This window comes from Chelonoidis abingdonii, chromosome 6 (assembly GCF_003597395.2).
Source record: "Chelonoidis abingdonii isolate Lonesome George chromosome 6, CheloAbing_2.0, whole genome shotgun sequence".
Taxonomy (NCBI): domain Eukaryota; kingdom Metazoa; phylum Chordata; order Testudines; family Testudinidae; genus Chelonoidis; species Chelonoidis abingdonii.
In genome coordinates this window covers 70,269,074-70,291,191 of record NC_133774.1, presented here as the reverse complement: position 1 = coordinate 70,291,191, position 22,118 = coordinate 70,269,074, and the positions used below count along the sequence as shown (strand labels likewise).

Genomic DNA, 22,118 nt, shown 5'->3' with positions numbered 1-22,118 from the left:
TTACTGGCCTGCAGGAAGTATCCCACGATTCCCAGGCTGCCGCTCCAGTCAGCAGTTTGAACTCTGCTGCCTTGCAGCCAATCCACCCCTCCCCCTTGCAAGCCCCAGGAATTTTAAATCTCATTTCCTATTTGCTGGCTTCTCAGGTGAGCATGGCTGGCTATCGCACCAAACGTGCTCCCACATGGACCACCACTGAGTTGTTGGATCTTATCAGTATATGGGGAGAGAAGTCCGTTCAGTCGCAGCTGCAAGTGACCTGCAGGAATCGGGAAACATCTGGGCAAATTTCTCGAGGCTTGTGTGAAAAGGGCTATGATGGGGACACACAGCAGTGCTGAGCGAAGATAAAGGAGCTGAGGCAGGCGTACCATATGTGCGAGAGGCAAACCATGGCTCCAGTGGTGCACCTAAGACTTGCTGCTTGTATAAGGAGCTGAATACTATCCTCGGTGGTGACACCACCTTCATTGCTGATAGGCCCATGGATACTTCACAGGCAGCAGAAAGATGGGGTAACCTGCAGGCTGAAATTCTGGATGAAGAAGTCAAGCTAGAAGAGGATGTGGTGCCCCCAGCAGGGTCGCCCGGTGGGGTAGGCAGCCAGGAACTTCTCTCTCCAGAAGTGCTCAATGGGGAGCATGAAGCAGATGAGATGCTGGGTAAGTTGCTGTGGCTTGTGTAGGGAATCACAAAGTGGGATGCAGGTAATGTTTTCTGTGAGCTGGACATTGCCCTGTGCAGCTAATCTGCATGGCCAAAAAGGGTATGAATGGACATCGAGACCTGCAGGGAATCCTCCAGAGGGAGGCTCTGGAAAGTTTCAAAGAGGTTCTTGTTAGTCCTCTGCCACAGATTCCAAGGGATTGCAGCCTTGTTAGTTCCCAAATTGTAGGAATCTGTACCACGCCATGTAGCAATCACTGGAGCTGGGACCAAAGCAGCATATAGCTGAGCTGCATATAGACCAGGGTGAAAGCCGTCAGCATTCAGCAGCTGTGCCCTGGTTTCTCTTGTCACCTGCAGCAGCGAGATGTCAGCCATCAGGCTGGCCGCCTGTGAAAAATTGTTTTTAGAATGAGTTCCCTGCAAAGCTACCCTGCAAGTTGTGACCTTTTGTCCGTATGCACAATCACCTTCCCCCCAATCCTAACACTCACCATGATTGGGGTGCTTGCAGAGCTGTGTGCCTGCCTAGAGTCTCAGAGAAAAAGTGATTTCTGCCAGGAAAATGCCCTTTTTACTAAAATGTTTCAATCATTTGCTGGAATGTAACAATCTCTCTTCTGTTCAGCACACACCTTGAAAAACATGCCACACACTCCCATGGACCGGCTTTGGTAGATAAGGAGGAACCCTAGGCACAGCAAAAAAGACATGTTTCAGGAGGTGTTGCAGCCTGATGAGAGACAGACTAGGGAACGCAAAGAATGCTGGGAAGCTGAAAGGCAGGACAGAAAAGAGAATGCTGCATTTGCTAGGCAAGCAACAGAGCAGATGATAAAAGTTATAGAGGATCAGACAGCGATGCTCAAGTCTTTGATACAACTGCAGACTGAACAGACCCATGGCCAACGTCCACTGCAGCACATGCAGATGCACAATTCTTTGCCAACTCCACCCCCCTCTACGCCCACGCATTCCTTTCCACGTCACAGCACTCCTGAGTTTTCCCATCACTGCACCCCATCTCACAGTTTACATAATGAAAGCTGGAGCTACACACAGTTGTGAGGTTTTACCCCTTTTAACGATAAATAGAGGCTAAGGTATTTAATGGTACGGTGTTTTTATTCTGTGTTCTACAAAAGCATATATCAATCAGTTCACTCTCAGGAAAAGGCTTCTAAAGCATTGGGTTGCATGGATCTTGGGCCCCAAAATTGAACATGGATGCACCAGGGAAACAACTCCCATGCAGACATGTGTTAGTGCCCCTCATTGTCAAAGCCTCTCTGAGGTTAATAGTAGCCCTCTGGGCTCCTCTGACAGTCCTAGCATCTGGCTCCTCAAACTGTGCAGCAAAGCGCTCTGCCTCAGTGCTCCACACCTGAGTAAACATTTCACCCTTAGATTCACACAGATTATGCAAAGTGCAGCACACGGCTACGACCACGGGAATATTATCCTTGTTAAGGTCTAGCCTGCCATTGAGACACCTCCGCTGATCTTTCAGACGGCCAAAGGCACATTCAATTACCATGCAGCACCTGCTCAGTATGGTGTTAAAAAGCTCCATGCTGCTGTCCAGGTGCCCTGTGTAAGGTTTCATGAGCCAGGGCTGTAAGGGGTAAAATGGGTCTCCCAGAATTACTATGGTATTTCCACATTCCGCACTGTGAACTTCTGGTCTGGAAAGAAAGTCCTTGCCTGCAGCTTTCTGTACAGGCCACTGTTCCTCAAGATTCGTCCGTCATGCACCTTTCCAGACAAGCCTGCATTGATGTCCGTGAAACGCCCCTGGTAATCCACAAGCGCCTGCAACACTATGGAGAAGTATCTCAATCTGATGACCTTGTGCTGCAGGTTGGGAGATAGCTCAGCACATTGCTCCATGAAGGTTGTTTTTCGCATGCTAAAGTTCTGTACCCACTGGTCATCATCCCACACCTGCATGACAATGCAATCCCACCAATCAGTGCTTGTTTCCCCAGCTCAAAAGCAATGGTCTACCATATGCAGCTGGCTCTGTGAATGCACAAAGCACTTGTAAGTTGCTGCCATCCATATCAACACTTGGGTGCCTGCGATTCATCCTTTGCTAATTTTGCGAGTAACTCTGCGAGTAACTGTGCTGCCATGCACGATGTCCTCATGACATCTAATAGCACATCGGAGAGAAGTGCAGGATCCATCCTCTCTCACTGCAGATGCTGGCATGCACTACAAAGAATGACAGTTGGAAAAAATAGCATGAAAAGAAGGCAGAAAGCTTTGGAGGGGTGGGACACAAAGCGGTGCATGACGGTACACTCTGCACATCCCAGGATGCGCCACGCTCCGTTTCCACATTCCACAACACCTAGCAACGTATGGTGTTGCTAAGCCCTGTGGGATACATATCCACAGTCCATTGCTCTCGCTGTCAACAAAGGTGCCCCAAATGATCACAGAAACCACCTTGGGAGCTGCCAACCGATGTGCCAAGACTACTTCTATCCCTGTTTTCCCTGCCAGCTTAGGACTTCAGCACCCTGTCTTGCCGAGCCGGACACTCTTGTCTACTTCAACAAAGACTCAGAGTCTGAATTACCTGCCCCAAAGCTGCAGGTTTACCTTAAAACAGTTCACAGAAGTGTGCTTGTCTTTAGCACCCAGATGTCCAACTCCCAATGGGGTCTAAACCCAAATAAATCTGTTTTACCCTGTATGAAGCTTATGCAGGGTAAACTCATAAATTGTTCGCCCTCTATCACACTGATAGAGAGATATGCACAGCTGTTTGCTCCTCCAGGTATCAATACATACTCTGAGTTAACTAATAAGTAAATAATAAGTAAAAAGTGATTTTAATAAGTAAAAAGTGATTTTATTAAATACAGAAAGTAGGATTTAAGTGGTTCCAACCAATAACAGACAGAACAAAGTAAGTCACCAAGCAAAATAAAATAAAATATGCAAATCTATGTCTAATCAAACTGAATACAAATAAGATCCTCACCAGTTCCAGAATGCTCCCTTTTACAGGCCAATCTCCTTTTAGCCTGGGTCCAGCAATCACTCACACCCCCTGTAGGTACTGTTTTTGTTTCAGTTTCCTTTAAGTATCCTGGGGTGGTGGAGAGGCTCCTTCTTTAGCCAGCTGAAAACAAAATGGAGGGGTCTCCCAGGGGTTTAAATAGACTCTCTTGTGGGTGGAGACCACACCCTGTGTAGAATCCAGTCACAAAATGGAGATTTGGAATCACAAGGGCACGTCACATGCCCATGCATGACTCAGGACCTGCAGGCAGCAGTCATTACCAACATTCTACCTTGAATGTCCTCAGGTAGACTTCTTATGTGGATTGGAGTCTTCCAAGCTCTTTTGTCTGTTAAGTGCTTCTGGATTGAGCACTTAATTTGCACATTCCGTTCCCAAGAAGTGACCAAAAGGGCTACTTAGAAATCAAGCAATTATACAGCCAATGTTCATAACTCTGAACACACAAATGGTGCCTGCATACAACTAGGATGAACATAACCAGATCATAACCTTTACATGTAGCAGAACCCTATTTCAGTTATATCATACATACACTTATAAGCACCCCCACTCCATAAAGCCTTATGGGGTACACTGTTACAGGATACATATCCACAGTCCATTGCTCTCGCTGTCAACAAAGGTGCCCTGAATGTGGACACGATCTGTCAACAGAGGGAGCAAATGTAGACATGCTTTCATTCTTTTTATAGCATAATGTTTACAGAGCACTGCTTTATTTCTGCATTATTTGTGAGTGAGTAACTGTTTATGTATCATGTATTCCTTTTTCTTTTTAGCCCTTCCATATTCCATATAGAGTCACTGCCCCCTAGCTCAAAAATATAAAGATATCTTGGGTCCCAAAAATAAATTATTGGCAGCTGTAGCTAAGAAAAATAATTTCTAGAATAAACTGAAAATATTATGCAATACTTCTCCGTATTAGGTTTGGTAATGGGAGCCAGCAGCTGACGATTCAGCTGTCATGATAAGGTTGATCTGAAAAAATATAAGGGTGACCTCAACAAAATAAGCTAAATCAGTGAAGACTCTCACACTGTTTAATACACAAGGCCAATGAGTATACTGTAATCACATTGTTGGTGTGGACTGACAAGAGTTCTTTGAAAAGCAGATATTGATCTTAAGGTGTAATCTTAAACTATTTCAAATACAAAAAGTCAAAGAAAAAATACAATTTCTCATTTGGTGTTCTTTTAACATTAGTGCACAAGTGTACAGCTTTATCTAGTTATCAGTTTCAAATAAAATCAAAAGTCTGTGACAAAAATATCTGGGAAGAAAAATACAATTTTTTTAAAATATGCATTTAAGCGCAGTAGTAGTTTAAGGAATATAATTTCAAAAAGACTTCTTGGAGTTGCCCACATAATTGGGCACTCTGCTGCTCTTTTATTTGCATTTCCAATGCAGAGTCATGATTAAAATCCTATAAAAACAGTTGTTTCGTTTCTATGCCCATTTCTAGTATGAAAATTTTCAATATGACAGGTTCACCCACATATATTTCAATTATGTACATGCACTTTTCACATAGTAAAGGCTGATAGGATCATCAAATTTTGTTCAGAAAAGAATGCACTTTCATAAAGTTACTTCGTGCTCTTCACAAGTGACAAGTATGGAGAAAAGAAGACTTCTTAATAATAGGGCTTTTCTCTGATCCCACTGATAAGGTTTTTGTTTGTTTTTTTTTAAAGCAAAGGCCAATATATTTAAAAATGGAAGCCCAAAGCTAGACTCCTAAATCTTTATACAGACTCACAAATGAGATCTTTTTAAAAGTACTGGTGGGAAGCAAAAGTTGTCCGACATCAATGGGATTTGATGACTACTCAATGCTTTTGAAAACCAGGACAACTAATTAATAGCCTAAATATGGCCAAAGAAACCTAATTTTAGGCTGTTTTGTTTTTTTAATATTAGCCTAACCATGTTATGTCAAGGTAGCTAGACTTATTCAAGGGAACATGAACCCCAACACCTTAAGAGGGTCCTCTCTAACAGTATTCTTTAGAGAAAAGATTCTTCCTTCACATATGCTATGTTTTTCCACACTGATTCCCACCTTTGAGAGAAATCTCCTGCTTCCCAAGTGCCTAAATTCCTTCATCTCCATTGTCAAGTTTCTCTTTATAATTCACTTATTTCACCTAGCTTTCCACCCTTAGTTGGGAACAAAGTCATAGTCAATCCTGTACCTCATTTTGTAATTGTACTACAGCCATCCAAGTTAACCTAGGAGCTCCTTGGCATAGGAATTGGTTTAAACCAAGTCTTTTGTAAACTGTTATGCACATCTGAGAGATACTACATAATTTCTCTCTTCGACAATTCATATTTTCTCCGGGGAAAATGCTAGTACATGACCCAAGGAAGCACCATGTTTTAAACACATTTTGGTTCCCAAGTTGAGTTCAGCTTCACTGAGCTTTGACAAGGACAGAACTCAAGAGACTTGAAATAAAATACTTTTTACTTATATACTAAGTGCTTTGCAACCAAACAATCTTAACTGAACTAGAACAATAAACCATATAAAACTTGGTGACACGGGGTAAACTCTGTGGAAATTACTGATCAGCCTCCAACATCAAGATTCTGCAGTTAGATATAAAATAAAAAGATGCAAGACAACTGCAGTTTAACCGACATGAGTTTCACTAGGCCAACAAAAATAAAAACAGCAAGTAAAGGATAAACAGGTAGTGAGTTTATTGCCTCCTTATCTATAAATCTCACACAAGAAATCAGAAAACAAGCCAACCATTAAATTAATGTTTAATCATTCCCCACAGAATTTTCTTTCATTGTTGCTACCATGATAAAAAGTCTTCGAGTTTTTTGTAAGAATATTTACTGTATCCTCATGAGTGCAATAGACAATAGTGTTACTGAGACGAAAGTAATTGAAATGCCTCACATTTCTGAGGTTCTGAACTTACATAGTCTGACTGGCTTCCCAGTGACTATCAGCAGTTAAAATAAGGAATGCCCTGGTACATTAAAAAGGGATTGAAACAATAATGAAACTATTTATATATGTAATGTATATAAGAAATCTTTATATAAAACAATGGTACTTTATTATCTGGCGTAATGTGTCTCATTTTGGTTACTTCACTCCAAGAACAGGAGATTATATGATTAAAAGGTTACATATTTGAGGCATTTCCTTCTGCTACTAGATTTCCATGCCACAGCTAGTCATCAGGACACTTTGTGGCTGGACTGAACAATTGGTTAATATCTTGAAAGTTAACAATGTGCACATTTTCAAGGGGTATGGTGGAAAACAGATTACTGGGATTTAAAAAAAAACAAGTGGTTTAATAACATCATTTAATAACATACTGTCACATGCATCTGACGAAGTGGGTATTCACCCACGAAAGCTCATGCTACAATACGTCTGTTAATCTATAAGGTGGCACAGGACTCTTTGCTGCTTTTACAGATCCATACTAACACAGCTAGCCCTCTGATACTTGACACCATAATCATGACAGTATGTTGTTAAATGATGTTATTAAACATTTGTTTTTAGTGTTTGCTTTTTAAGCTCTTAGGAAATTTTACACACCCACACAATCCACTATATAAAAAGAACATTATTAAAGTTGCAAAGTCAAGTAGCCAAACACCCAGAAATACCAAATGTACAGCAAGGGTGGGCAAACTTTTTTGGTCGGAGGAATGCATTTGAGCATGGAAATTGTATTGCGGACCATGAATGCTCATGAAATTGGGTGTTGGAGTGTGGGAGAGGGTGAGGGCTCCAATTGGGGTAGAGGGGGCTCAGGTGTGCAGCCAGAAATGAGTTCAGGGTGTGGAGGGGGCTCCGCGCAGGAGGTAAGGCTCTGGGGTGCGGATGAGGATGAGGGGCTTGGGGTGCAGGAGAATGCTCCAGGCTGGGACTGAGGGGTTCAGAGGGCAGGAGGGCAATCAAGGCTGGGGCAGGGGGTTGGAGCACAGGAGGTGATCAGGGGTGTAGGCTCCGGGCGGCCTTTATCTCAAGCAGCTCCTGGAAGCAGAGGCCTGTCTCACCTCAGGCTCCTATCTGGAGATGCGGCCATGTGGCTCTGTGCACTGCCCAGTCCGCAGGTACCACCCCTGCAGCTCTCATTAGCCGCAGGTCCCTGCCAATGGAAACTGTGGGGGTAGCTCTTGGGGCGGGGGCAGCATGGAGAGCTCCGTAGCTCCCCTACCGGTAGGAGCCAGAAGGGGGACATGCTGCTGCTTCTGGGAGCCACATGGAGCCACAGCATGCACAGAGCATGGGCAAGCCCCCAACTCTGCTCCCCAGCTGGAGTGGAGCAAGCCCTGGACCATGATCCCCAGCGGGAGATCAAGGACCGGATTAAAACATCTGAAGGGCCAGATGCGGCCCCTGGGCCGTAGTTTGCTCACCCCTGATGTACAGACAACTTTAATTCAGCCCCTTTGTGTGCTTGCATTATTATAAGTCTCTGATTACATAATAAAACTATTTTTTCATAGTATCCCTGCCTCATTCAATACACAGGATAGACCATCTCTGGATATAGATCAAGGTTATGTCATAAAGGAGACTGTTGTCTCTCGGACTTCCAAAGTCCTAGGTATCTCAAAACTGGCATCCAGAATTAGTGCAAACTTTTTACTTAATGTCTCTACGCCGCAGTTCCCTAGCTATAAAATGGTGATGATACATACACACATATCCCAACACCTCACAATAGTGTTAAGAAAATTAATTAATGTTAGTGGAGCACTCGGATAGTGTAGTAATAAGCACCACAGAAAAAAGTCATAAGGAAATTAATAATTTTGCCTTCAGAGCACATTCTGAATAGCACACAGTAAATATTGTGTGGCACACATTGAACAGTGGAGAGAAAATAAAATATAGAATAGCTGTTCTTTAAGTGAGCACAGTCTGCCCTATATACCAGGGGTCCCCAATGTGGTGCCCACAGGCGTCATCGTGCCCGCCAGGGTATCTAAGTGTGCCCGTGTACTGGCCGGTGGATGAGCATCTGCCGAAATGCCGCTGAAATTCAGCGGCATTTTGGCAGCAATGCCACTGGATGACGCTGCTTGTCGGCGGCATTTTGGCGGATGCCCGTCCGTCGCCACGGTCTTGTGTGGCTCGTCGTCTGGCACCTGCCAGACAAAAAATGGTTGGGGACCACTACTATATGCTGAATGAGGGCTCTGTGGAAAAATATCACATGATCATTTTTGTTCTGTGTTTCTACAGACCCTAGTATGATGGGGTCCTGATCCATGACTACAGCTCCCAGGCACTCTATTAATACAAATAATAAACAACAAGAACAAGAAGAATGGAAATAATGACTGAGTCATAATGTAAACAGCACAAGGGGACTGACCTAAGGTTTTGCAGACAACTTTAATTACAGCATTTCCTAACTTGAGGTCTCAACTTTGCAACCTTAATATTTTTAACACAGTTATTTTGTATACAATACAGAGATAATCTCGTTCCCTATTCTTGCTCAACATGCCCTTTTTTATACATCCAAGGACTGCATTTACCCTTCTGGTTACAGCACTGCATGGGGTGCTCATGGTTATCTGTTATTCACCATTACTTCAAACTCCTTAGGCCACAGCTTTCCAGAATGCAATTCCCCATCCTATATGTATGGCCTACAATCTTAGTTCCTAGATATACTATGTTTTATCTGGCTTAATCTAAACAGATACGCGTTTATGGACAGTTTACCAGGTAAGCCAGATGTTCTCTGTAAGTGACCTGTTCTTACACTATTTACCGCTCCATCAATTTTTATGAAGAAATCTGTGAATGTTATAATCGATAATTTTATATTATTTTCAGGATAACTGAAGAAAATATTAACTAGTGTTGGGACAAGAATCAATTCCAGGAAACACACTCAATTGATGATGATTCCCCATTAAATATTACATTTTGAGATCCATCAATTATCCATCAATCCATCAACAATTTTATATGGTTGTGACACAGGCAGACTAGCCAAACTGTGCATGGCCCATAACAACTTAACAAGAGGCATTACAATTGTAACTAGATAATTCACCTGCATGTGAATTTCAAAGATGTACTAGACCAGCAATCATTAACCCATTAACTTGTAGTAACAGAAATCAAGGGTAAAGGCTAAGTATTTCAGCCTGTGTTTACCTATATCCTATTAGAAGTTTACCAGTGTAACCAAAATAGCTTTCAGATGCTAAGCCCTTTTCATGCCTTAATTGCTCTCACAGACAACTTTGTTAAGTTAACCTTATGATCAAAGGTGTGAGACACTACAGGAAATTAATATATTGTCTTCAGCTTATCTGTCTCTGTTATAATGAAGGACCAGCTAATGGCCTTATGCAAATGAGTAACTAGATTACCTGTATATGATAGGAAATTGAATGTTAACTTCGAAGAGTTGGGTCATTTTGTGCTCAACAAAGACGACTCCTCAGTCACCTGCTGCGCTCAAAGCACTTGAAAAGCCTGCTTCGGCTCTAACAGAACCTTCAGGACTCATCCTTTCATCTCTAGTCTGCTTAACTTCAAAACAGGGAAAGTTTAAGCCCTGGAACTGAGATCTTCCAACTAGTTTTTTGGAATACCCTGAAAAATGCATGAACTAACAGCCTGCACATCCATGCTGTATTTGAATTCTAACCTTTGGGGATGATTCCAGAGAGACTTTTGCAAGCCAGCAGATTTCTCCAACACTGCTACAAGTCTAACATAAGGACCTTACAAGCATTTGTAATGTATATAATCTTTTAACCATTCCGTCACTATTTTTTATTAATAAATCTTCAGTTAGTTTATTAAGGATTGGCTGATAGCGTGCTATTAGGTTAAAATCTGAGACATATATTGATCTGAGGTTAAGTGTCTGATCTTTAGGGATTAATATGAACCTCACATATGGATGAGGTAGGTTTTCAATAACCCCTCACTATATTAGACCTGTTTACCTGAATAGGAGCCAAGGACTGGAATGCTTAAAGGCGACTGTGTCTGGCTTCTTGTTAACCAGTGTGGTACTACAAAAGCTCTTTTGTTATTAGCTTGGTGAATCTAATTATAGAATAAAACATCAGTTTGGGGGGACTGTCTGCCCTGTTTCTTGCAGTCTGCCCTAAGTGTGGCATTCCTCAGTGTGATCCATCCTGGCACCTGTTCACAATAGTATATTGATATTTTACTATGCTAATTCTTTAATCAGACTGTCGCACATAAAGAGAAGCCCAGATGCACTGCACCAACATATTTGTAAGCCATAGAATCCATGCCTGCCAACGCTACACAGAGTGAGGAAGTGAAACTTTCGCCAAGGACCCTAAGACAAAAACCTCCCCCGTAAAAGAAAAAAAAAAAAAATGTGTTGTGGGATCTTTAACATTCCCATATAGCAAGAATCATTTTTTCCAAATGCTATCTAACAGAATTGTACACAGTAAATGCAATGGAATTCAATTTATCTATATTAGAAAAATGAGTGACTGAGCTGATAAAGTTAGAATTTAAACTCCTTATCCCAGCTATTCTAGGTGTTCCAAACCGGATATTTAGCCAGGCCTCCAGCTATATGATAATTATATGGTTGAAATTTAGCTGTGAAAGACTGGCTGTACCTGTTCAACATATCTGTTCCTTCTTTAAAATCTTGCAATAAAGAAAAAATATAAAGTTAGAACCTGTACACTTAATACTAGCTTGTTAAGCCCCAATATAAAAAAAACCGAATTATTAAACTCAGTTATGCATTTTAAAAGATATTTTATACTAGTACTTCAAAAAATATTTATACAATCTGTATCTGTTTATACATAATGCATATTTAATTAACATGAACACATGCTTAATAATTAACAGAACTGCAAAATCTTTTGAAGATAGGCAGAAAATAATATGGAGGGGTTGAAAACAACTGAGGGGCAGTTATGGGCCAAATAGTTCCCTTCTCCTCATTTTTTTTTTACTATCCTGTTGCTGTCTGTGTGCAGGGCTGCAGGACTTACGCATTTTCACTCCTCGTTCTCCCTGCCTCTTCCACACAACTTTTTAAAAGGGAGTTGCAGCACTTATACAATGAAGAGAAAGTAGAAATCACCAGCTTTTGTTTACTGAATTCTAGTATCAGCTTTAGTTTTTCTATACAAAGTACTAGAGTATTTCTTCAACGTTTCTAAAAGAAAAACATACTATCCCCACTTTGCTGAACCCAGAAAACTTTCTAGACATAAGTCCTCCCCATAATGCTTTTTCTTAAATGCAAGTTTTTATGAAGTGATATTATAGAAGTAAACGAATAAACTTAAATGCAGCCATTAATAACTATGAAAAAAGGCTCATGCCCAATAATTTTCTACAAATAAATATGAATCAAATGCAGTCTAGCTTTTAAGAACTCTGAATATCTCAAGAATTAAGAACACACAAACATCCACTGTAGGAATGTAGAGATGCTTGCAGCTTTCTTGGTATTAAGTAAATGATGTGACTACACAAGTGTGTTAACAAATTTTAATTTCTAGCGAATGGAAACGTCACTTAATGATCATAGGCATGTCTCGGACCATAAAATGTTCAGAATAGCCACTGACACAAGCAATGGGCTAAGGCATGGAATCATAGAACTGGAAGTGACCTCAAGTGGTCATCTAGTCCAGTCCCCTGTATTCAAGGCAGGACTAAGTAGTATCTAGACCATTCCTGACAGGTGTTTGTCCAACCTGCTCTTAAAAATCCCCAAGGATGGAGATTCCACAACCTCCCTAGGCATTTTATTCCAGTACTTAACCACTCTGACAGGAAGTTTTTCCTAATGTCCAACCTAAACCGCCCTTGCTGCAATTGAAGCCCATTGCTTCTTGTCCTATCTTCAGAGGTTAAGAACAACAATTTTTCTCCCTCCTCCTTGTAACAAACTTATGTACTTGAAAATTTAGCATGTCCCCTCTCAGTCTTCTCCAGACTAAACAAAACCAATTTTTTTCAATCTTCCATCATAGGTCATGTTTTCTAGACCTTTAATCACTTTTGTTGCTCTTCTTTGGACTTTCTCCCATAGGCCCCGACTCTGTGAGTGCTCCAAGAAACACTGGGAGAGAGGGGAAGAAGGGGAATGCCACACACTAGGGGAAGACACAAGGCTGAGGTGGGAATTTGGGGAAGGGGTCCAACAGGGGCAGGGAGGAGGCAGAGTTGGGGCAGGGACTTTGGGGAAGGGGTGGGAATGGGGCGAGGCAGGGGCAGGGTATGGATGGAGTCGAGGAGGGGCTAGGGGTGCGAGCACCTGCCGGCGCTGGAAAAAGTTCGCGCCTGTGCTCTCTCCAATTTGTCCACATTTTTCCTGAAAAGTGGTGCCCAGAACTGGACACAATACTCCAACTGAGGCCTAATCAGCGCAAAGTAGAGCAGAAGAATTACTTCTCGTGTCTTGCTTCCAATACTCCTGCTAATACATCCGAGAATGTGTTTGCTTTTTTTGCAACAATGTTACACTGTTGACTCATATTTACCTTGTGATCCACTATGACCCCCAGATCCCTTTCAGCAGTACTCATACCTAGGCAGTCATTTCCCATTTTGTATGTGTGCAACTGAGTGTTCCTTCCTAAGTCAAGTACTTTGCATTTGTCCTTTTTGAATTTCATCCTATTTACTTTAAACCATTTCTCCAGTTTGTCCAGATCATTTTGAATTTTAATCCTATCCTCCAAAGCACTTGCAGCCCCTCCCAACTCGGTATCATCTGCAAACTTTATAAGTGTACTATCTATGTCATTAGCCAAATCAGTGATGAAGATATTGAACAGAACCGGACCCAGGGTCATATTCAGGATCATAACCCAAAGTTTAGCAACGCTGTCACACATTATACTGGTGTGGGAAGAGAGTATTAACTGAATAAAAATGTGCTACAAAACATACAAAATGAAGCTGGGGTGAGGTAAACAGTGGAAGGACAGGTAAGTCAGTCCAAAAACAAAATAATTTTATTTTCATCTGTAGCACTCAGAGGTTTAGGGAAATGCTAACTTCAAATACTCAGAAGATCAGTAACACACCAGCCTCAATCTACATTACTTGTGAATCCAAAATTCTAATGGACTTCAATGGGAATTTTGGATTCAAAAGAAATGCCGAATCAGGCCCACAGTGAACAGAAGAGAAAGGAATAAAAGATAGTATGCTCTATCTTTTACAAGGTTACAAAATCCTTTCCATTTCCTAAATAGCAGGTAATGCCTGTACTTTCTCAGGAATTATCACAGAAACTTGTAGATAACTTTGGAAACTAGATGGAATGATGAAGTAAATGACAGATTTTTTTAAAATACATCTGAAGACCAATAAGTACAGTGAAGCCCAACTATCTTTAATTGTTACCTAAGCCTCCCAACTCAGTCCTACCCCAATTTTCTGTTGCATCCACCTGTTTATTGTCTGAAATAAAGAACGTAAGTTTCCTGAGGCAGGAACTGTTTTCTTTGTTAGTTATCAGTGCAGTGCAGAGCACAATGGGGTTTGGATCCTTGATTAAGATTATAGATGCTAATGTAAAATAAATACTAAATATGAAGAAAAAGTGAAAAGTTGGGTTAGAGCCTGTTATACTCACACTCCAATGTTCATTGAATCTGATTTATTTCCAAGGTAAAAAATGTTTTTAAAAATGTACCAAGAAAAATATTTAAGATCTGAAACAATTAACAAATATACATATAGGCTTTAAGATAGGGATTTCCAAAGGACTCTGAGGAAGTTAGGCATTCAACTTCCCACTGAATTTCCAAGTAATTTGGATACTTAGCTCCCTTAGACACCTTTGAAAATCCCAGTCTAAAACTACAAATAAATACATACTTAAACAAAACAGTTTACGATAAGTTTCTCTTCTATTTAAATGTCAAGAGCCAAGTCAAGTCCCTCAGGGTCTGTGTTTTACCTGCTACAGTTGCTATAACCAGTATTTAGAGCATAATAAGATGTAGCGAAATCACAGCTGGAACTCCACATTATCAGTGGCATTTGCTGCTACAGCACCACTATAGCCAATGTGTTGTATCTATTTTATGATCTGAATAAACCTAACAAAAGGATGACAGTTTAAAAGAAAGGGTCATCATATACTCCATGAATTCTTTAGAAAACTGTACTATCAAGAAATGTGTGAATATATATTATTACAATTAATCTGTCTTATTTCAGCTTTGTGATATTTCATCAACTGAGCTGCTCGAAACAGAAATGTCACTTTGTTTTATTATAACTATTTTCAGGCAATAATAATTATTAAAGGCAATAATAAAAGGAGCTAAAATGACCACTATTTATTAGTCACTAGTAACATACCTTTAGCCACAGCTTCTTTATACTTCTCTTTGGCAGAGTTAACTTCTTTTATTAATTGTCTGTAACTACATTTTAATTTCTCCAGTTCTGTCTTTGTGACCTATGAACAAAGCAAAAATAGGAAAGTTATTAAAACACTTACCTTCAGGAGTTAAAGGCTTCTTAACAGTAGGAAAAGATAATTACAGGATTTAATTTCCAAGAAATTAAGGATGTATGCTTTTTTCATTATTTCAGGGATGCTCTTGAATATATTGCCATACGCTATAATTAAAAGAAAAAACAAAGTCTGTGTGTAAGTGGGACCTGCTGTCATCATAAATGTGTGGTGGAGCACATCAGGACATCTACTTTATTATTACTAAAACTGTGATAGTGCCGAAAGATCCAAGTCAAATCTTGCTAGAAAAAAAATAGGATTTCAATTAGTTACTGTTTATACTTATCTGATCCTCATTACACTAAAAGAATTTCTTCCAAAGCCTGACACAGAAAAGTGACTTAATTTTAACAATTTCTCAGATGCCATTAAAGGTGCCTTTGGATAGAAGAGTTAATCTCTTATGACCAGGCCACCAGTTATGAGGTATAGAGGAGCAACTGGCTCCTACAAAGAGATTGAAAATATGAGTCAGAGAATCTTTCTTTCCATAGACAACTGGACCAGCTCCGTGAACCAGGACATTTTTGGCAAAGAAGCTACAAGAATAGCATTACCTTTTACAGTTCAAATCTTTAGCACATTGTGGAGGAAAAGAAGTGAGCAGCAAGTACAAAAGACCACTGGAGCATGCGATTGAGAAGACATTTGAAAATCCATTGGGCTCTGATATCAAAAAGAAAAACCTGAAGAGCTGTGTACTGAAAGAGAGGCAAAAGAGATTCTTTGATAGAGTGACTTCAAACATTCATGGACTAGGAGAGATCACTTGTGCTCAGTCAAACTGAGAAAACACTTTGCTTTTCTGCAAAATGGACTGCTCTTACATTTTTTCTCCATTATGAGGAATGTGAAGACTGGGACGGCTGGGGTTCATGATTCTCTTTTGCTAGCTTATATAAGCCTCGGCTACTGAATTATTTTACAAAACTAGCAATTGGTTAACTGTCAGAACTCCACAAAAAGCAACCAGGGCATGTCTTTCAATTCTTAGCTCTAATCTAGACCAGTTATGGGGAAGTTTAAGTCAGAGCAGGACCACTTCTAGAGTTATCCTGCTCCCACAAGCGTGCATGCATGCACACACCCACCCACAATCAGTCAGATTTCCATGTGTTGTTAAAATAGAAACTGGACAGGAAAGGACTTTTTGACAGACTAGACCTTCAGGCTCCCAAGGAAGAAACTCAAATACCGTTGGTGCTATGAAGCAATTGGTTTCTGCAGAAAAATATCTTGGAGCACTGGCTAGAAGAATGAATCTAACAGACTCCGTTTTGAAGTTCCGGAAGGATGGTAAATCAGTGAAACCAAAGTAAATAAATGGAGTTGGACTCTTAAATGCCAAGCGTACTGATGTTACTCATCCCATGATTAGGAGGTGCTGGGCACAATTAGAAACTGGTCCTTTTATAGAAGAGTGGAAAACAAACACAGGGAATGAGATTAGTTGTTAGAAATCTTTGAATTTAAATGTGGAACAGATCTGCCTCACCTGTCTCAATACGCTCTTCTGTCGCTGATGAAAACAAAGCCAGAAACTCCCTATCTGGATAAATCTAAGAGGATTAAGATAGTCAAAGTTATCTTTGGTTTTATCTACATGGTGTCTCAGTCCACACCAGAGGGGTGTACATTCTAATGCAGACCAGAGTGTCGCACACCAAGTGTCTTGTGTGGACCCTGCTGGTGCACACTAACATTCCCTAGAATATGTCAATATAGTCACATTTCAAACAATAGTACATTAACGAATGCCAATTAGTGCACAACATGCTGGTATGCATTAGAATTTACACTCCTGCTGCTATTGAGTAAGGCATTGGGTAGACAATCCCTAAAGTGAGTACTACTAGCATCCAGGGCTGTGATGTGTATCTGATATTTTTGTCTTAGTAACATCATAAGCCCCTCTTTTTCTCCAATTTTTACAGAAAGAAGAACATCTGAGATTCGCAATGGGATTGGAATAAACCTGAAGGTAGAGTCTTTACCATTGACATGCGTGGAAAGCATGATTTTTGTTTGTTTTCAAGTAAGTCCTTAAGGGATGTATCAAAGGATTCCTCAAACAAGGATTCTCTGGAATATGAAATGACCATTTTTTTATTTTGCTATTATTACTCCTCTACAGCAAGATTTTATCCAGCATAAACTATGGACTCCAATCAGCACAGCTGATAATCTTGTTGAATATTGGATAGTTTCCTAAGGGGCTATGGGTATTTTGATATTCTAACAAGGCAGAAATTTTGCTGTGTACCATGTAAGGAGTCTTATGTGGACAAGTACGTAGCTCAATGAGCCATTCAATAAGCGCTCCAAAGGCACAAAACCATTGGACAGACAACAGCAAGTAAGACTATAAGAGTACATGGTATCATCAGAAATGGATCCATACACTTGTCTAGAGAACCTCAGGAAGGGCCTGAAAAACTCAACACCTAGAAGACAACATAGTCTACTGGCCAGGGGAAAAAATACCTGTGTGGCCTTGCTCCTAAACCATGATCTGCTTCAGCTAAAAAGCAGGCCTCACAAGGCTCATCATGCACTGTAGTTAGTTTACTGTCAAAAAAAATAATTAAAAATACACATATACATGCACACACAATATATATATACACACACACAAATAAATTAAACAAACTTATTATTCGGGTTGGTTGATCAGCAGAATTTTTTTTGTCAAATATATTTGTGATCTTACACTCCATATTCTTTATGAAAATATGATTATGATATGGATATGACATAACAGATAAACTTTATGCAAGATGGCTCATGTAAGATATCTTTGGAAAGGTTATGATTTACTGAATGTGATTATGCAATTTGTATGCATGCATCGTTTCCTTATCTAAAGTTAGGAATATTGACTATGTAACTGTGTATATTTGGGAGACATCCACCCGACAACCAGCCATAACAGCCCTGATGGCCCATTAAGAAGAAACAACAGAACTGTGAAGATACTAATCTCCCTCCTTCCTGAGAGTCCTCCTGGGACTAGCTGTGACACTACTAGGTCAAGTGGTCCTGCCATGTGGTACTAAACACTATCTTGGACTTCTAGTAATTTTCCACTCACAGGAGGGGGAGGTCAAGTTTGGGAAACAAAAGTCTTCCCGCCTTATGTAAATTCTATTTAAGGCTGGGAGGGAAGGCATTCCAGAGTCTCCTCCATTGCCTACACAAGAAGAAAGATTACTGAAAAGTACCTGAATGGACACAAAAAACCAACCCAAAGGGAAAGGCAGGGGTAAGTCCAGACTGAGACAGAAGTCCAGTCTGTAAGAAAAATAGCGAACTCTGAGCTACATAAACTCTGAATCCTGCCTAAATTCAATAGTTCAGGTAAGGAATTAAATTTTGTAACCTGTTTCTTTAGTGAATCAAACTTAGTTTGCGTGTTTTGTTTTATTTGCTCAGTAATCTGCTTCATTCTGTCTGCTAGTCCTTTAACCACTTAAAATCTGCCTTCTATCGTTAATAACATTTATTTTGTTTATTATTAAACCCAGTTTCTGTCATTTCTAATGGGGGAGGACGGCAAGAAATTGTGCGTATCTCCTCACTGAGAGAGGGGGCAGATTTCACAATATACCTTTGGGTCTGCACTCCAAGTGAGGCGGGCACCTGCGTGCTGGTGCAAGTCCCTTAAGCTGAACTTTCTGCAGCAGGCTGCAGCCCTGCCTGTGTGTGTGCTAGAGGAGGCTTAGGAGTCTGGCTCAGCAAGACAGTCTAAAGAGGCTGGCAGAATAGGCAGGTTCAGTGGTATCTCAACATATCAGGTCCAGGTGGCACCTGGAAGGTCACCCATCACAATATTGTCACATAAATGTTATTTTTTTTCTGTCCTATAGCAGAACATGGTATAGTTTAGAGTTCACTCCAGTGTTCTTCCACTATCACGTCCTTCATTTTTTCCCTCTCCCTAAATTTTTTTCTACCCACCTTAGATTTTGTCTCTCCTCTTTTCCCTTCCCCTTGTCCCTTCACTCACTCACTCTCGCTCCATATTTTGTCCTTTTTCTTCCTAACTTATTCCATCAATCTTTCTCACCACCCCAGAATATCTGATACACCCAAGCACATCCATTCATAGGCCCGCACACAGGACTTGGAATTTTACCAGGCACCCGACAGGCTGAGAAGTCAAACTATTAACCACAGAATAGTAAGGAGGACAGTCATGTGACATGTCAATCTCCCACCAGCTGCTGGGAAAGCAGAGGTTGCTGGGATTCCTAACAGGAAGCTGTCCCCTTAAATTTCAGTAGTAATATTGTATCCAATGAAGTTAATCCAAGGGATGATGCTCATTGAAAACTTGTTGCCATACTTGTTTGGGGGCTCCATTATTCATATCAGTCTCTGGATCTTAGGTATCAGATACATTTGAAGTCCACCCCAAAACGCACTGTGGCTGCTGAAAGGGAGAATTTTTTTTTAAACACAAGCTTAGATTCCTCAGAAATTTACACCACTCATCAAGAAAAGCTTTTACTTGCCTTAGATTAGTGGATTTTTCAAGCCCTGACCCCAGGAATGCCTAGAGAAGATAGGAGAAGGGATTCAAACAGTCACGCTCTACTGGAAGGAAAAAATTTCCAGAGTGGTTAGCCTAACTCAATTCATTTTCAGGACAGCTTCCCACCTCTGTCTTTTCAGCTAGTAATTTGTAGAAAAATGGAGGAACTGGATTAAACAAGAAGAAAATGCAATCCAATTATAAAAAATTAGTATTTTTATGGCAAGTTAAAGAGGAATGGTGGCATCTGCAGTATTTATGTGAATATTTATATGAAATATTTCTATATACTACTTTATAAAGCTTTAGTAATTTAGAAAATTTAAAAAAAACCACGTATAATAAGGTACCTTGAACATCTCTGCCTCAATTTGCTGATGAACACCTATGTAACTTTTCTTTACTTGTTGCTTGTCTTTGATCATCATTGTAAGTCTATGTAGTGGCCCAGAGTTAAGATCTTCTGCATGTGTCTTCATTATCCTACTAAGTTGCTCTGTCTGCTGTACCATAAGCAGCCAAGACTGGAAGAAGGAAAATGGAGAAAAGAACTTATCTGCTATTGCACGATCAAAAGAAACTGTTGGAAAAGTACATCATCATTTAAAGGGGTTTTAGAAAGAATATTTTTCAACAGTTGCCTGAATGAACACTTTAAATATAGACACCATGTCTTTAACCCACCCACCCAAGGGAGTTCGAGATGTATTAATGATGTATCATAGTCACATTTCAGCATTACGCTAAAGTCTAGGTCTGTCATGAAAACCATTAACCCTCACTTGAGCTATCAACCAAATTTCTTTACTTTGACAGACATGCTCCCAGTGTCCTTTCTTCTTCCCTTTCTTGTATGTCTTTCCACTGTCCTGGGCAGATTTTTTCTTTTATTTAAATCAATCTCAATTACATGACTAATTCTCTTGGCAAAAGCAGTGGTAATTTTTAGTAGAGTAAAATCAGGTCTCTCTTTATGTTACACACAGGGCCAGAACCTCTGCTGGAGTAAACTGACATTGCTCCACCAACTTCACTAGAGCTATACCAATGTACATAAGCTGTTGACATGAGCCTCAAACTGGCATTTAACTTGAATAAAAGTATTTGATATCCCCTGGAACCTTGTTCAGTTCTGCTAAAGAGAACAGAATGGGGTTCACTGGGCATTCAACTTTATGATAGTATAATTTTTGTACTTCAGCACTGCTGAAGGTACCAACGTTTTTTTAATTACCACAATTGACTGAGTTCTCCTTTTCACATCTCATCTGAAAAAAGGCACTTCCATCTGTGCATGCCCCCTTAACACCAGACTAGACTGAGTTTATCAGAAACCTAAATGGAAGACCCCAAACCTATTAAATTATGCATAGCATTTCTTACAGTACTTAAGTGTTCTCTGGAATTCTCTCAACAAGGTACTGAAACAGTCCTATTACAATGTGCTTAAACAATGGTATCTAAAAGCTGAAAAATAAAATTAAGGAACTGACTACTTACAATCATATAGGAAAAGTTATTTTTTCTTATCCAAGAGAGCAAAGAATATATTATTCTCAATTCTGTTGTCTAAAAAAAAATGCTGTATGGAATTGCTAGCACAGAATACCTGCTGCATTTCACTCCCTCAGAAATGCCAGCATTTTAGGTATAACAATCACTCCAGCACTAAATATGCACAGTATTTGGGATTCTGTGGTCTAAATAATACACGTATTTGGAGGGAAATATTGAGTTCTAGTGTGAAGTATACTGTGTAAAAATCATGATAAAAATATTAGACTCCTATGGTGTTTAAACTGAAAATCATACTCTTGGTCAGCCAAAATTAGAGCAAAGAAACAGAAATGACAAATATTGTAATAAACACTAACTGATATTTACAATAACTGAAGTAAAAAATGTTCAAAAGTGGCTGAATGGAGAAAAGTATGGGGACACTATAATGAAAAGAGAATTCATATTGTTTATAGACTATGTGGCCAGAAGTGAACACTTTAATCGTTTTGTCTGATGTCCTGTGTAACACGGGCCATAGGACTTGCATGAATCAACTCCAATATTCATTTAAAAATTTTCTGTGATGGAAAATCCACCACAACCAGGGCCGGCTCCAGGCACCAGCAAAGGAAGCAGGTGCTTGGAGCAGCCAATGGCAAGGGGCAGCACGTCCGGGTCTTCGGCAGCAGGTTCCTCAGTCCCTCTCTTCCTCTTTGAGCTGCTGTCAAAGTGCCGCCAAAGAGGAAGGAAGGGAGCGAAGGACCCACCGCTGAATTGCCTCCGAAGAATGAAGCAGCGCTGTAGCCAGCTCTGACCACAACCCTTGGTAATTAATCTCACTATTAAAAATTTG

The 22,118-nt window shown here is 40.4% G+C and overlaps 1 protein-coding gene across 11 annotated transcripts in view; it reads right to left on the bottom strand.

Annotated features, from left to right (window-relative positions):
- FER (FER tyrosine kinase) overlaps positions 1-22,118 on the bottom strand; it is a 438,602-nt gene that overhangs the window by 360,594 nt on the left and 55,890 nt on the right. For all 11 annotated transcript variants that reach the window (XR_012656117.1, XM_075067143.1, XM_032762616.2 and 8 more), the window contains 2 exons: positions 20,116-20,289; positions 15,072-15,171 (listed from right to left, as the gene is read on the bottom strand). Coding sequence is in view for 10 of the 11 variants with exons in the window: in XM_032762616.2 (XP_032618507.1) it covers positions 15,072-15,171; positions 20,116-20,289 (274 nt within the window). In the remaining variant the exon portion in view is untranslated. The remainder of the gene's footprint in view (positions 1-15,071; positions 15,172-20,115; positions 20,290-22,118) is intronic.